The 15245-nt window shown below is 42.7% G+C and overlaps 1 protein-coding gene across 1 annotated transcript in view; it reads right to left on the reverse strand.

Moving 5' to 3' along the window:
- Nucleotides 1–7173: 7173 nt before the first annotated feature.
- EPB41L5 (erythrocyte membrane protein band 4.1 like 5) overlaps nt 7174–15245 on the reverse strand; it is a 177296-nt gene continuing 169224 nt past the window's right edge. Inside the window, exon 25 of the mRNA XM_037146265.2 lies at nt 7174–11895. Within this exon, the coding sequence (XP_037002160.2) occupies nt 11829–11895 (67 nt within the window). The 3' untranslated portion in view covers nt 7174–11828. The remainder of the gene's footprint in view (nt 11896–15245) is intronic.

A 15245-nucleotide genomic window follows, 5' to 3' on the forward strand; every position in this document is an offset into this window, starting at 1 on the left:
TTCTGTTCTGCTTTGTTTTTTAGGTTCAATTGTTGATATATATGTATTTGTTGCCATTTTATTGTCCATATATTTGATTTTCTTAAAGAAAATACGTTAACATTTCATATAGTTCTGGTTGGGTGGTGATGTATTCCTTTAGCTTTTTCTTGTTTGGGAAGCTCTTTATCTGTCCTTTAATTTTAAATTACAGCTTTTCTGGGTAGAGAATTCTTGGTTGTAGGTCCCTGCCTTTCATCACATACAGTTATTTGTTGCCAGTCACTTCTGGCCTGCAAAATTTCTTTTGAGAAACCAGCTGTCAGTATTAAGAGGGCTCCCTCGTTGGTAACTTACTTCTTTTCTCTTACTGCTTTTAGGATTCTGTCTTAAACCTTTGGCATTTTAATTATGATGTGTCCTGGTGTGGACCTCTTTAGGTTCATCTTGTTTGGGACTCTCTGCACTTCCTGGACTTGTATGTCTATTTCCCTCACCAAGTTAGGAACTGTTATCTTTCATTATTTTTCCCCATTTTTATTTATTTATATATTTTAAAAATATATTTAATTGATTATGCCATTAGTTGTTCTATTCCCCCCTTCATTCCCTCCACCCTGCACACCCCTCCCTCACCATTCTTCCCCCTTTAGTTTATGACCAATTGTCTCAAGTTCTTCAGATTCTATATTTCCCCTACTATTCTTGCCCTCCCCCTATCTATTTTCTATCTACCATCTATGCTACTTATTTTCTGTACCTTCTCCCCCCTTCTCCTTCTCCCACTCCCCTGTTGCTAACCCTCCATGTGATCTTCATTTCTATGGTTCGCTCCTGATCTAGCTGTCCTCTTAGTTTGCTTTTGTTGGTCATTGGTTTGTGATGCAGTATGTGGGGGTGGGGCAGAGAGGGAGCAATAGTGGTCCCCTCTGCTGCTTCCCGCTGCTGGGGCCTGCCCAATCTGTCTCACTGCTCGCTCCTTCGCTGGTTTATCTGCATGCAAATGTGTGACCACAGTCAGCCTGCCGCCTTGTGCCTTCACTGGGTCCGCCTGCCACTACCCCACATCTGGGATCTGCCCTTGGCTGCCTGCGTACCTGGGTTGGGGGATCTTTTTTGCCAGACTGGCTCCACTGCTGGATCTGCCCCTCTTACTGGTCTGGCTGAGTGTTTTGTTGTTGTCGGACTCCTGTATTGTTCAATTTTGTGTGCTTTAGCTGCGTTTTTTGTTGCTAAAACTTTCTTGTTTTTAAACTTGGTTGTGCAAGAAGGCACAGTGTTTCCACTTATGCCTCCATATTTGTTTTCCCTCTTTTTTTCAAATAGGTTTCCAATTCCTTGCTTTCTCTTCTTCTTCTGGAACCCCCATGATGCAAATGTGTGTATGCTTGAAGTTGTCCCAGAGGCTCCTTACACTATCCTCATTTTTCTTATTACTTTTTCTTTTTGCTGTTCTGATTGGGTGTTTCTTTTTTTTTTTTTTGAGATTTAAAAAAATATATTTTATTATGCCATTACAGTTGCCCTATTTTCCCCCCTTCATTCCCCTCCACCCTGCACACCCCCTCCTATATTCCCCCCTTTAGTTTATGTCCACGTGTCTCAAGTTCTTTAGATTCTATATTTCCCATACTAATCTTGCCCTCCCCCATCTATTTTCTACCTACCATCTATGATACTTATTCTCTGTACCTTCTCCTCCTCCTAACCCCCTGTTGCTAAACCTCCACGTGATCTTCATTTCTATGATTCCACTCCTGATCTAGCTGTACTCTTAGTTTGCTTTTGTTTTAAGTGTGGTTGTTGATAACTGTGAGTTTGCTGTCCTTTCACTGTTCATATTTTTATCTTCTTTTTCTTAGATAAGTCCCTTTAATATTTCATATAATAAGAGCTTGGTGACGATGAACTCTTTGAATTTGTTCTTATCTGAGAAGCACTTTGTCTGCCCTTCCATTCTAAATGAAAGCTTTGCTGGATAGAGCAATCTTGGTTGTAGGTCTTTGGATTTCATGACTTGGAATACTTCTTTCCAGCTCCTTCTTGCCTGTAAGGTCTCTTCTGAGAAATCCGCTGACAGTCTGATGGGAACTCCTTTGTAGGTGACAGTCCCCTTAGCTCTTGCTGCTTCTAGGATTCTCTCCTTCATTTTAATCTTATCTAATGTAATTATGATGTGCCTTATTGTGTTCCTTCTTGGGTCCAACTTCTTTGGGACTCTCTGAGCTTCTTGGATTTCCTGGAAGTCTATTTCCTTTGCCAGATTGGGGAAGTTCTCCTTTGTTATTTGTTCAAATAAGTTTTCCACTTGCTGCTGTTCCTCTTCCCCTTCTGGTACCCCTATAATTCAGATGTTGGAACATTTATAAAGATGTCCTGAAGGTTCCTAAGCCTCTCCTAATTTTTTTTGAATTCTTGTTTCTTCATCCTTTTGTGTTTGATCATTTTTTTCTTCCTTCTGATCCACTCCCTTGATTTGAGTCCCAGTTTCCTTTCTATCACTATTGGTTTCCTGTGCATTTCCCTTCATTTCAATTAGTTTAGCCTTCATATGTTCCTCTAATTTGTGACTAAAATCAACCAGTTCTGTGAGCATCCTGATCACCAGTGTTTTGAACTGTGCATCTGATAGGTTGGCTATTTCTTGGTCGCTTAGAGTTATTGGTTCTGGGGCTTTGAGTTCTTCTTGAGCCATAATGTTTTAGTCTGGTCACATCTGTTACCTATGAGGGGCAGAGCCCTAGGTGTTCAACAGGGTGGGGCAACTCAGTCACTGGGGTGTAACGCTATATGTGGGGGTGGGGTCAGAGAGGGGCAATAGCAGTCCCCTCTGCTGCTTCCCGCTGCTGGGGCCTGCGTGGTCTGTCTCAATGCTCGCTCCTTTGCCTGGTTAATCTGTGCACGAATGTGTGACCGCAGTCAGCCTGCTGCCTTGCACCTTCACTGGGTCTGCCTGTCGCAACCCCACGCCTGGGATCTGCCAACTGCTGCTCGTGCCCCTGAATCGGTCTGGCCGAGTTTTCCTGTGAAATCCGCTCTACCAGTTGCTGGTTCTGCCCTTCTTACCAGACTGGTTGAATGGTTCATTGTTGTCGGACTTCCATATAGTTCAATTTCCTGTGTTTTGGTTGCATTTTTGTTACTAAAACTTTGTTGTCTTTAAACTTGGTTGTGAGAGGAGGCACAATGTTTCCACTTACACCTCCATCTTGGCCGGAAGTTGGGTGTTTCTTTAATTCCAAATCGCCGATTTGACTCTAAGCTTCATTCATTCTACTGTTGATTCCCTACATATTGTTCACTTTAATTAGTGTTTCTCTATTTCTTACTGGTTCTTTTTTATGGTTTCCATGCCCTTTTTTATGTTGTTGAAGTTCTCACTAAGTTTACTGAGCATCCTTATAACCAGTGTTTTGAACTCTGTATCTGGTTTGCTTGTCTCCATTTGGTATAGTTGTTTTTCTGGAGTTTTGTTCTGGTTGTTCATTTGGGCCATGTTTTTTTGTCTCATTTTTGCAGCCTCTCTGACCTGTGTTTATTTCTATGTAATAAGTAAACCTGCTATGTCTCCCAGGCTTTGTAGAGCTGCCTAATGTAGCAGGTACCCTGTAGGGTCCAGTGGTGCTGCCTCCCCAGTCACCCAAACTGCATACTAAAGGTGTGCCCACTGTGTGGGCTGTGTACATACATGCTCCTGTTACAGTTGAGCCTTGATCATTATTGGCACATCCAAGGTCAACCACGGCTTGGGTTCTGTCTGGGTTCACAGAGTGTAAGCTGCAAAGTAATCTGCAGATGGCTGCTACTTGTGCTGGGCTTGGAGGTGTTCAGGTGAGGCCAAGCTGTGAACCAAGGCCAGCTGCTGCTAGTGCTGAGCCTGGAGCAACTTACTGAGAGGTGTATATTGAGAGTTGCCTCCCAAACAAGAGAATTTTATGAAAATCTGAAACATGGGCCAAGACAAGCCATTCATATGGGAAAGTTAATGGAGTCTCAGATATGGCACCTGCCTGTTGCCTCTGTGGGGAGAGGGCTCGGTACAGAACAGTGGCTTTTGCCAGCACTTTTGTCTAGAAGAAAGCTGCTCCTCCAGCTCTTGCACTGATGCCAGACACTTCAGTTCCTCCCTGTATGTTTCTCATGCCTTTCAATCTGCTGCGCCCACACTGGAGCTCAGAGGGAGTGAGTCAGGGTAAGTCTGTGCACAGGCCCTTTAAGAGGAATTGCCAGAAGTCCAGCATTTTGTCTTCCACAGAGTCAATTCTCACTGGTTTTTACAGCCATAAGTTATGGTAACTTCTCTTCCTAGCACCAGAACCCTGGGCTGGGCTGGGACCCTTGACTCCTTAAGATGTCCTGTCCTATTCTTACCTGCCTCATGTGGGTATAGGTTCAGTCTGTTCTGTGTCTCTGCCCCTGCTACCAGTCACAGTGTAGTTTACTCTTCAATTCCATTCAGCTAAATTTCTAATGGTTCTGAATAATGGTTGTTCTATAGTTTAGTTGTAATTTTGATGTGGTTGTGCAAGGAGGCAAGCATGTTTACCTATACTGCCATCTTACATCTTGACATTTGTCAAGTCTTTTTTTCTTTTTTTTTAATTTATTTTTTTATTGATTATGCCATTTCAGTTGTTCTATTCCCCCCTTCATTCCTCTCCACCCTACCCCCCCATACCCACCATTACCCCCCCTTTAGTTTATGACCATGTATCTCAAGTTCTTTAGATTCTATATTTCCCATGCTATTCTTGCCCCCCCATCTATTTTCTATCTACTGTCTATGCTACTTATTTTCTGTACCTTCCCCTCCCTTCTCCTCCTCCCACTCCCCTATTGCTAACCCTCCTGGAGATCTTCATTTCTATGTTTCCACTCCTGATCTAGCTGTCCTTTTAGTTTGCTTTTGTTTTAGGTGTGGTTGTTAATAACTGTGAGTTTGCTGTCCTTTCACTGTTCACGTTTCTTTAACTTCTTTTTCTTAGATAAGTCCCTTTAACATTTCATATAAGGGCTTGGTGATGATGAACTCCTTGAATTTGATCTTATCTGATAAGCACTTTGTCTGCCCTTCCATTCTAAATGAAAGCTTTGCTGGATAGAGCAATCTTGGTTGTAGGTCTTTGGAGTTCATGACTTGGAATACTTCTTTCCAGCCCCTTCTTGCCTGTAAGTTCTCTTTTGAGAAATCTGCTGACAGTCTGATGGGGATTCCTTTGTAGGTGACTGTCCCCTTAACTCTTGCTGCTTCTAGGATTCTCTCCTTCATTTTAATCTTGGCTAATATAATGATGATGTGCCTTGGTGTGTTTCTGCTTGGGTCCAACTTCTTTGGGACTCTCTGAGCTTCCTGGATTTCCTCGAAGTCTATTTCCTTTGCCAGATTGGGGAAATTCTCCTTTATTATTTGTTCAAATAAGTTTTCCACTGGTGGCTGTGCCTTTCCCCCTTCTGGTACCCCTATAATTCGGATGTTGGAGCGTTTAAAGATGTCCTGGAGGTTCCCAAGACTCTCCTTATTTTTTTGAGTTCTTGCTTCTTCACTCTTTTCTGTTTGGCCATTATTTGCTTTCTTCTGGTCCACTCCATTATTTGAGTCCCAGTTTCCTTTTCATCGCTATTGGTGTCCTGTGCAATTCCATTCATTTCAATTAGTTTCGCCTTCATATATTTGTCTAATTTGTGGCTATAATCAACCAGTTCTGTGAGGATCCTGATGACCAGTGTTTTAAACTGTGCATCTGAGAGTTTTGCTATTTCTTCATCACTTAGATTTATAGGCTCTGGGGCTTTGAGATCTTCATGAGCCATTTTTGGTCTGTTCTGGCCCTTTAAGTGTGAGGAGTGAAGCCTTGGACTCCCAGGTCACTGGGTTGTGACGCTGTATGTGGGGGCGTGGTCAGAGCAGGGAAATGGCGGCCCCCTCTGGTGTTTTGTGCAGCTGGGTGAGGAGCAGAGCCTTCGGTGGTTCACCAGGGCCGGGCCACTCAGGTCGAGGGGTTATGACGCTGTATGTGGACGTGGGGTCAGAGCGGGAAAATGGTGGCGCCCTCTGCTGCCGCTTGCCGCTGGGGCTGCTGGCTCTCGTCCAATCGCCCACTCCCTTGCTTGTCTATCCACACACGAATGTGCAATCACAGTCAACCCTCAGCCCTCCTCCCTCACTGTTTCCCCGCGGTCGCTTGCTGAGTTGCCCACCAGGTCCAACTCTGCGCCTGGATTCCTCGCGCCTGAGTCCGTCTGACCGAGTTCTCCTGTGCAACCCCGCTCCACCAGCCGCTGGTTTCGCCCCTTACCGGTCAGGCTGAAGAATTTGCTGTTATCAGACTTCCGAAAAGTTCAATTTTCTGTGTTCTGGCTGTGTTTTCTGTTGCTAACATTTAGTTGTGTCTAAACTTGGTTGTGTGAGGAAGCATGGTGTCTCCACCTATGCCTCCATCTTGGCGGAAGTCCCCTTGTCAAGTCTTGACAACCAATTTAAGCAAAAAGATTTTGTTTGGTTACTGCCAAGAAAATTCTATTTAGGAGAGCTTCCAGCACAGGTGACTGAGCCCAGGTTCCTGCTTCTCCCCTCATACCTTTTCCTAAGAAAATCTCCTTGGTTTCCAAGGCCCAGTGCTGCCTGCCTTCCAGGCAGAGAGAGGAGGGGAGAGGGGAAAGATGAGACTTTCTCAGGAGCCTGGCCGACACCCCACACTGCTGACTCTGTCCAGCACAAGTCCTGAAAAACAAGCAAGCAGCACTGTCTTCATTGGGATGGTGCCATACACACCTGGAGAAGCCTGAGGGTGGGGAGGGGAGGGGGCAGGCACTGCACCATACTCTGAATGGATCACTTAGGAAAAGCTACAGAGGCACAGCTTTATTAAACACTGATCTAGTCTCAGGGCTATTAAGTTGTAGAGCCGTGTCTACTGTTCCACGCTGCTCCTGGGAATCACCACTGTGACCTCCAGGATATATTGTGTATAACCAATGAGGTTCTTAAACTGCCAAATGCCTCTATTCCCAAGTTCACAGCAAACATACTAAAATGAATACCCCAAACCATCATTCTACTTCTGTTTACTCCTTCATCTATCTTCCTATTAACAGCAACTCTGATGTAACAGTTCTGTTGAGAGAAAATGGCCAACGTGTTGGTATTACACTTCCAAGAAACAGAGATGGCTCATAAAAATGTAAAGTGTTTCAAAAAAGCTTTATTGTGGACACAGCTATAGTTGTAACTCTAGCATACAAACTCACAGTTCAGTGCAGTGCTTCTAATATATAAATCTGTGGACCCAATGAGTGAATAGTGCACTTGATGTAAAAATAAATTACACTTTAAAAGCTACTGCAAAGCTTTACACATATAAAAAGTAAACGCAAAATGGTTAGTGAGGTCCTAATTACTGTCTCTCCTATCCAGATATGACGATAAAAAGAGCCAAGGATCTGTTCTAAGATGCCTCTCGGGTAAAGAAAAATCCTTGGAATTGACTAATTGTCTCAAGCAATGTGATAAAGGGACCTGTGAGCCTCTGTATTAGAACTGGAAACAGTCATAGCTCTACCAACATGATAGCACAGCAGAGTTCAGCTCAGGGTATGTTTGTATAATCCTAACAAATTTTCTTATCCTGACTAAGAGTATGAAAATCTTTCAACTTTCTTCTGATCAGTCAAGAACCAGAGTGTTTCAAATTTTGAGGGGAGGAAAAGGACAAATTATACAGAAATAAATGTACATTCTTTAGTGTACAGAAGATTCCAGCTTTCTAAGCAATTAAAAGGCTAAGAGCAAGATGAATGAGAAACTGGTGACTCCTCGCAAAGACCCTCAGAGCTAGAGGCCCATGACTACATCTTGTTCATGTGTGAGGGAAGATCCAGCTCTAGAAATGTCAGGTGCCCCAAAAGGCAGATGATGCTGAAGAATGTATTTGAGTAACTCCCTGACTCCCAGGGAGCCACTCCACCAACCTACAAAGCTTGAGATCAGGAATCAGCACCTATTTTTGTAAATGAAATGTCTCTGGAACTCAGCGGACATTTCCATTGCTTCAGCTACTTCTGCACCAGAGCAGAGTGAATTGTAAAATGTTAACTACCCCTGCTTTCTGCAAGAACGTTCTTAGAGCAAGAACGTTCCCTGACCCTTGCTCTAAATGAGAAGACAAGAACTTTGTTACTCAAGACCCTTACCTATAGAAAAATATCAGAGATTTGTAAGTGACTGCCAAATACTTCTGCTCCAACAAGATTCCTGGGGTGACACTTGTGCTTTCATTCCAGGGCTCATCTAAGAGAGAAGGCAGAGGGCTGGTTTTAGTCAGACTGAGAAGCACATGAGGATAAGCAGTCATGATGCAGCCACCACCCAGGGCTTTCATCCTGAATTGTCCACAGAACAACTGGGATTGTGCAAAAGAAGACAAAAAGTTAGCAGACTGAAAGGAATATTATATTTCTAAAAAGAATTTTTCTTAACATAAACATTTTAGGAAAGCTGCCAGTCTAAATGTATCAAGATCAAAGGAACCTAATCATTTCTTTGTTCAGTAGTTTCCAGGAAGGCAGGAATGAAAAGAACGGTCAGCCCTCCTTTGTGCACAAAGGCGATACTCCCAACAACTAGTAAGAAACAGGATCTTCTCTTCTTCGAATTCTGAAGAAGAGTCTAGGGCAGAAAGCTGAAACCTACCAATCACACCCACAGGCCAACCCAGCCCCCCCCCCCCCTCGCCAGGCTGTAGACTAGAGTGGACTGCTCTGCGGTTCATGTCCTTCCTGCTCTGCCAGGGCTGGCTGTGGCAGAGCACTCGGTGAGTGTTCCCAGAGCAGTGCACACAGCAAACCACTAAACAGCAGTGACCGCAACACCTCACAGACCAACAAAGCAATGGCCAAAAGAACAAAAGTACCACCACTTTCTAAGCACCTGCCTAAAATCCACTCCTAGTCACAGATTATTTATTCTTAATAAGTTACCAGAGTCACATTGTTATTCTTAATCAGTTACCAGTACTGGAAAATCTGGGAAGAAAGTAACCATAGAGTAGTTGAGTCTGTGTGATATTTTGTGATTTGGCTGTCACCTCAGCTATAAATCACCTCCAAGCTGCCTTCCACTGGAGGAATTTGAATAGCTTTCTAGCTAGAGTGTTCAAGCAAGCTATTGTTCTTGCTCTTTTCAAAGATGTTCTCAATACTCCTGACTGAATTAAACGTTGCCATTATTTCTTTTTACCTACATATATTGTCTACTGAATGAGAACCTCATCTAGATACAGAAAAACTACCTGCCCAACTCAATCATTTTGAACAGTAAGTAGGGCTCTTTTCCTCACCTGAGGATCAGACCTTTATTTAGTTCATCAGGTGATATACATGTGCAGTGGGTTGTAACCTTTTGGAATGAGGCACTATGCCCAGAAGGTCAGCCTGTAAAGCCACCACAGCTGTCCCTCTTCCCACTTCAGTGTAACCAGCCTGCCCTCTTAGCCAGCATTATCTCAAACCCCCCTCTGCTGGCATCCCGTACTGAGAGAAGCCCATACTGGCTTCCCTCTCCTCAGAAACAGACTTCTCCCATCCCCTACCTGACACATTCACAGATATCCCCAGTCCTCCCCTCCGTCCTTCCATTCTCCAGTAAGCAGAACAAGATGAGCTTCACAGCAGCTCTGGGATGACAGGAACAGCAGGTATGACAGGAAAGGCACAGCTGATCTGTCAGGGCTAATTCATCATTCAAGTGTTCACTTCTGTGTTTACCACTTCATGTCAGGACATGAGACAAAATTTCCTCTTAGCTTGAGATTCACATGAATTGTAAGAAAGTTCCTATCAATATCTGGACTGGCAAGAATACAGGTACCTGAAGACACAAAGGTCATAGAATATTTCCAACAATTTAATTCCTAAACTTTAAAGTTTAAAATGAGGATGGTCTTACTTTATATATTGGATAGAAAATTTAGGCCTTCCAAGCTAGTCATGCCTTAGGTCGTTCTGTAGTTAGAATTACAATGTAAGCCTTTCAGTACATCCTAGTTGTCAGCACACTGAAAATTTGATGTCCAGTCCAGTATGTCCTGGGCCAAGCCCCGCATTCTAAGTGTCACTTGCAGCTGCAAGAAAAATTTACAATGAAGAATTGACAAGAGCTCCACCAGTGAAATCCACAAGCTTGGCATAATGGCTAAGGGGAGGCAGCCAGCAAGAAGTGCCAACTTTCTTCCCTTCAGCAAAAATGCTTTGTGTAAAAGTGGTTTCCAGTCTCTACAGATCCCTGGGAAACAGCACAGATCAAAATTCCTGAGGTTTCCAATCAGATGCTACTGTGTGCTTGCCTGAGCACATGAATAGATCAGGAAAGTCCAAACCATGAGTTTTAAAGATCATAAACTGTGTTCTTTTATGCTGAGCAGCACAAATTAGCACTTAATTACACATATTTCACAGGGTGGAAAGCTAAAAAACAAATTCCAGGAGGTACAGTTTAACATCAGTCCTTGACAACCAGGATTAACAATGACTTTACCAACATGGTTTCCACATCATCCTCATTCCCAATTGAGGTTTGCATTATGCATTCTAAGATTTAAAGCTAAACAGTGTTTTTCTAGATGTTGGAACTTCATGTGCTTATTTTTACACTTTTCTCTATTTTCTATAATGGGCATGCACCACTTTAACAGCCAGAATTGTTTTGTACAGACCAAAAGTATGAGGAAATTCTAGAGGACTTTTAAAAAACTAACATAAAATTCCTAATATGGGATGTGAGTTCTTTCAGTATGTAGTATATATTTTAGACATGGTATGTGTTCAAGGAACGAAATTCCCCCATGCCCCAATTCCCTATTTCTGTCCTGTTGTTTTGTTTCCCTTTCTTCAATTTGTAATCTCTAAACTTACTCAGTTTATATTAAAAGGAAACGGAGCGTATGTCCCAACAGGCACCTGCATGGAGCAGTAGCAGCCCAGGGAGAGCTGGGCTGCTCCTCCATCACCTGTCAGTGAGGGCTGCACTTCCCACCTGGCTCAGGAAGAGGTCTGGGGGCCTGAAGGTCAATGTCCGAGGGTTTCCTTAGTCTACTCTACCCTCTGGGCTGAACAGTTAGAGAAAATGTGTGTTGTGCACAACAGTGCTTTCTGCAGGAAGGCAGAGCTAAAAATGACAGGCACTTGATTGCTCTGTAGCTCTTCTCAAGGTGTATCTTATCTTGATGTAAACTGGAAGTACTAAGAAAGCTAATCCAATAAGAATTCAAAAGTATGGGCAACATTTGAAAACCCTCTAGCATTCTAAATTTCTTTTTAATATTGTGATAATTGTAAAAAAAAAAAGCTAGCACTTCATCTACCTACATAATTTCCTCATTAACTTCCTAAATTCTTTATTTCCAGTTAACGCACAGAAAAGCACAATTTTTCCATCAGGTTAATAACCCTCACCCTGATACTAGAGAAAGAAATAACTTTTGACTACCAGAGACTGCCGCATTACAGAGGCTTTGTGAACAATTACAACCACTAGATGGAGCTAAGAGCTTGAGGGAAAACCACAGGGAAAGTAATTCCCTTGTTTCAGGAATTTAAAACGTCAATAAAATTAAAGAAAGCAAAATACCAGATATCCTCATTTGGGGAAATATGCAGTGTAATTAAACCCTTCCAGTAGGACAAAATTGTAGCTGTTTTTTTTATGGAACTGAAGTCAAATCTAGGCAAACTTTTTTTAGGAGACAAGTAAAGGGCAACCTCCTGAATCCAATACATTCAGCAGAAATTGGTTTCTGGAGAAACTGCTGGAGAGAGCTAAACATTCCAGTTACAGGAAAGGAGGAGGCAACCCCTTAGAGCTCGGTTGTCAGTAAACACTTCTGCTTCAGGATGGGTTCTTCAGCTAAAGTTGGAGCAGAGCTGAAAGAAGAGAATGAATTAATTCAATTAAACCATTTGAAATACAAATAACATGCATTTCTTCCCAAGTGCCACATACAACATGATAAGAGTAAATTACAAACCTAAATGACTAGGTTGTAATGCCTAATTTAGCAGTGAGATATTCCACAGAAGGGAATTTTTCTAGATAACTTACACATATTTCATCCTGAAGTAAAATTTAAAGTTATTAATTTCCCTTACTTGCTTGAATAAAATATACCAGCCAGACACTTACACAGTTCTTAATGAGTCAGAATTATTACAAATATCGAGAACAGTACTGTGCTGAGCGTGGCAGCAACCTGCTCAGGAAATACCAAGTGTGCTGTTCTGTGCTTCTTTACGTCTTAGATGGCTGTGTCTCCATCCCTATGCCAGTTAATAACTTTTGTTAGAGCTATGAGAAAAACAAAAGTATATGGGCTTTGCATGAGGGCCCAAGAGTCTCTGCTGTAAGTGAGGAACATGAATTTAGGTGCAAGGATGTAACAAAAAAAAATCAAAATATAAGGTACAAAGGACATATAGTTGACCCTTGAACAATACATGGGTTAGGGGTGCCAACCCCCATGCAGTTGAAAATGTGTATATAACTTTTGACTCACCCAAAAACTTTACTACAGCCTCTCAGTGTTTATGGGGGATTGGTTCCAGGACCCCCGTAGACACCAAAATTCCACAGATGCTCAAGTCCTTTATATAAAATACTATAGAACAATGCATACAGTTGGCACTATGCATCTGTGGATTCTCAACTGCAGAAGGAAAATGCTGTTTACCATCTGCAGTTGGTTGAATCTGTGGATGAGAAACTCAGAAATATGGTTGGCTGACAGTATATTTATTTTTAAAATCTGCACATAAGTAGACTGGTGCAATTCAAATGCATGTTGTTCAAGGGTCAACTGTAGTTTAAAATATCAGAAGGAGGCAGCATTCACTTATATCACTCTCTCCATTCCTACTACTCAGAGATGAACACTTTCAACTGTATAGTTTAGACACAAAACTCTAGGTGACAAATGATTTTCCTCCAGAATTCTGAAGGCATTGCTCCATTATCTTCTAGCCTTCAGTTAAGTCTGCTGTCTTTCTGATTTCCTATCCTTTGTATGGTACTCTACCCCATCCTCGGAAGACTTATGTCCTGTCTTAACTCTGACATTCTGAAATTTTATGATGTTCCTAGGTCTATTTTTATTCTTGGTCCTGGGTACTCAGTAGGCCTGTTTAAAACTCAAGTACTTTTGTTATAGAAAATCTCGATTCCTTTCTTTGACAATTTTTTCACTTTCATTTATTCTGTTCTTCCTTCTGTATCTTTGATGACTCATACATTGGATTTCCTAGACCAATCTTCCAATTTTCTTTTTTCTGGCAGTTTTCATTTTTTCTACTTTTTGGTAGATTTCTTCAATCTTATCTTCCATGTATTTTTTAAATTTTATTTTAACATGATTTATAATTTCTAAGAATACTTTGGTTTCTGTTCCTTTTCTTTCAGATTTCCTGTTATTGTTGCATGGATGCAATATCTTTTCCCTCACAATACTATCATTTTGTGAACTTTTACTTCCTCATTTCTTTTTCATTTAGTTTACCTGTTTTGGTCCTTCCTCAAACATTTGATAATCTTTGGCTCCTGTCACATTCAAGAGGGAAGCACTGGGATGCTGTTTGGAAACTACTGATATGGGCAAAAGTGATAAACCAATGGGCTTCCAGGTAGATTAGGCAGATTTCATGGCAATTCCATCAGGAGATCCACAAACAGTCTTGTGGGCCTTTTCTCTTTCGTTGGCCAGTTTCTCTAGAATATACTCCTCTCAAATTTTCATCTGAGAAATGTATACTTAGCCAAACACACTCTGGAAGCTGAAGAAAGAAGGAAGATTGAAGGACTTCCGCCAAGATGGAGGCACAGGTGGATGTGCTGTGCCTTCTCACACAACCAAGTTTAGAGACAACTAAATATTAGCAACAGAAAACACAGCCAGAACACAGAAAATCGAACTTTTCGGAAGTCTGTTAACAACAAATTCTTCAGCCTGACCGGTAAGGGGCGAAACCAGAGGCTGGTGGAGCGGGATTGCTCAGGAAAACTCGGTCAGATGGACTCAGGCGCGCGGAATCCAGGTGCAGGTTTGGACCTAGTGAGCAACCGAGCGAGCAACCACGGGAGAGACAGCAGGGGAGCAGGGCTGCGTGTTGACTGTGGTCCTGCATTTGTGGGCGGATAGACAAGCGAGGGAGTGGGTGACTGGACCGGAACCCAGCGGGTCCCCAGAGCAGGCGGCAGGGAGGGCGCCGCCATTTCCCTGCTCTGACCCCACCTCCACATACAGCGTCATAACCCAGCGACACTGAGTGGCCCAGCCCAGGTGAACCACCTAAGGGCTGCTCCTCACCCAGGGTCACCATTTCCCCACTCTGACCACGCCCCCACATACAGTGTCACAACCCAGTGACCTGGGAGTCCAAGGCTCCACTCCTCACACTTAAAGGGCGCGAACAGACCAAAAATGGCTCATGAAGATCTCAAAGCCCCAGAGCCTATAAATCTAAGTGATGAAGAAATAGCAAAACTCTCAGATGCACAGTTTAAAACACTGGTCATCAGGATCCTCACAGAACTGGTTGATTATAGCCACAAATTAGACGAATATATGAAGGCGAAACTAACTGAAATGAATGGAAGTGCACAGGACACCAATAGCGATGAAAAGGAAACTGGGACTCAAATCAATGGAGTGGACCAGAAGAAAGCAAATAATGGCCAAACAGAAAAGAGTGAAGAAGCAAGAGTTCAAAGAAATGAGGAGAGTCTTAGGAACCTCCAGGACATCTTGAAACACTCCAACATCCGAATTATAGGGGTACCAGAAGGGGGAAAGACACAGCCACTAGTGGAAAACTTATTTGAACAAATAATAAAAGAGAATTTCCCCAATCTGGCAAAGGAAATAGACTTCCAGGAAATCCAGGAAGCTCAGAGAGTCCCAAAGAAGTTGGACCCAAGAAGGAACACACCAAGGCACATCATAATTACATTAGCCAAAATCAAAATGAAGGAGAGAATCCTAGAAGCAGCAAGAGTTAAGGGGACAGTCACCTACAAAGGAGTTCCCATCAGACTGTCAGCTGATTTCTCAAAAGAGAACTTACAGGCAAGAAGGGGCTGGAAAGAGGTATTCCAAGTCATGAAATCCAAAGACCTACAACCAAGATTGCTCTATCCAGCAAAACTTTCATTTAGAATGGAAGGACAGATAAGGTGCTTCTCAGATAAGATCAAATTCAAGGAGTTCATCATCACCAAGCCCTTA

Source organism: Artibeus jamaicensis, unplaced genomic scaffold, assembly GCF_021234435.1.
Source record: "Artibeus jamaicensis isolate MK-2021 breed Jamaican fruit bat unplaced genomic scaffold, CSHL_Jam_final contig_463, whole genome shotgun sequence".
In the NCBI taxonomy this organism is placed as follows: Eukaryota; Metazoa; Chordata; class Mammalia; order Chiroptera; family Phyllostomidae; genus Artibeus; species Artibeus jamaicensis.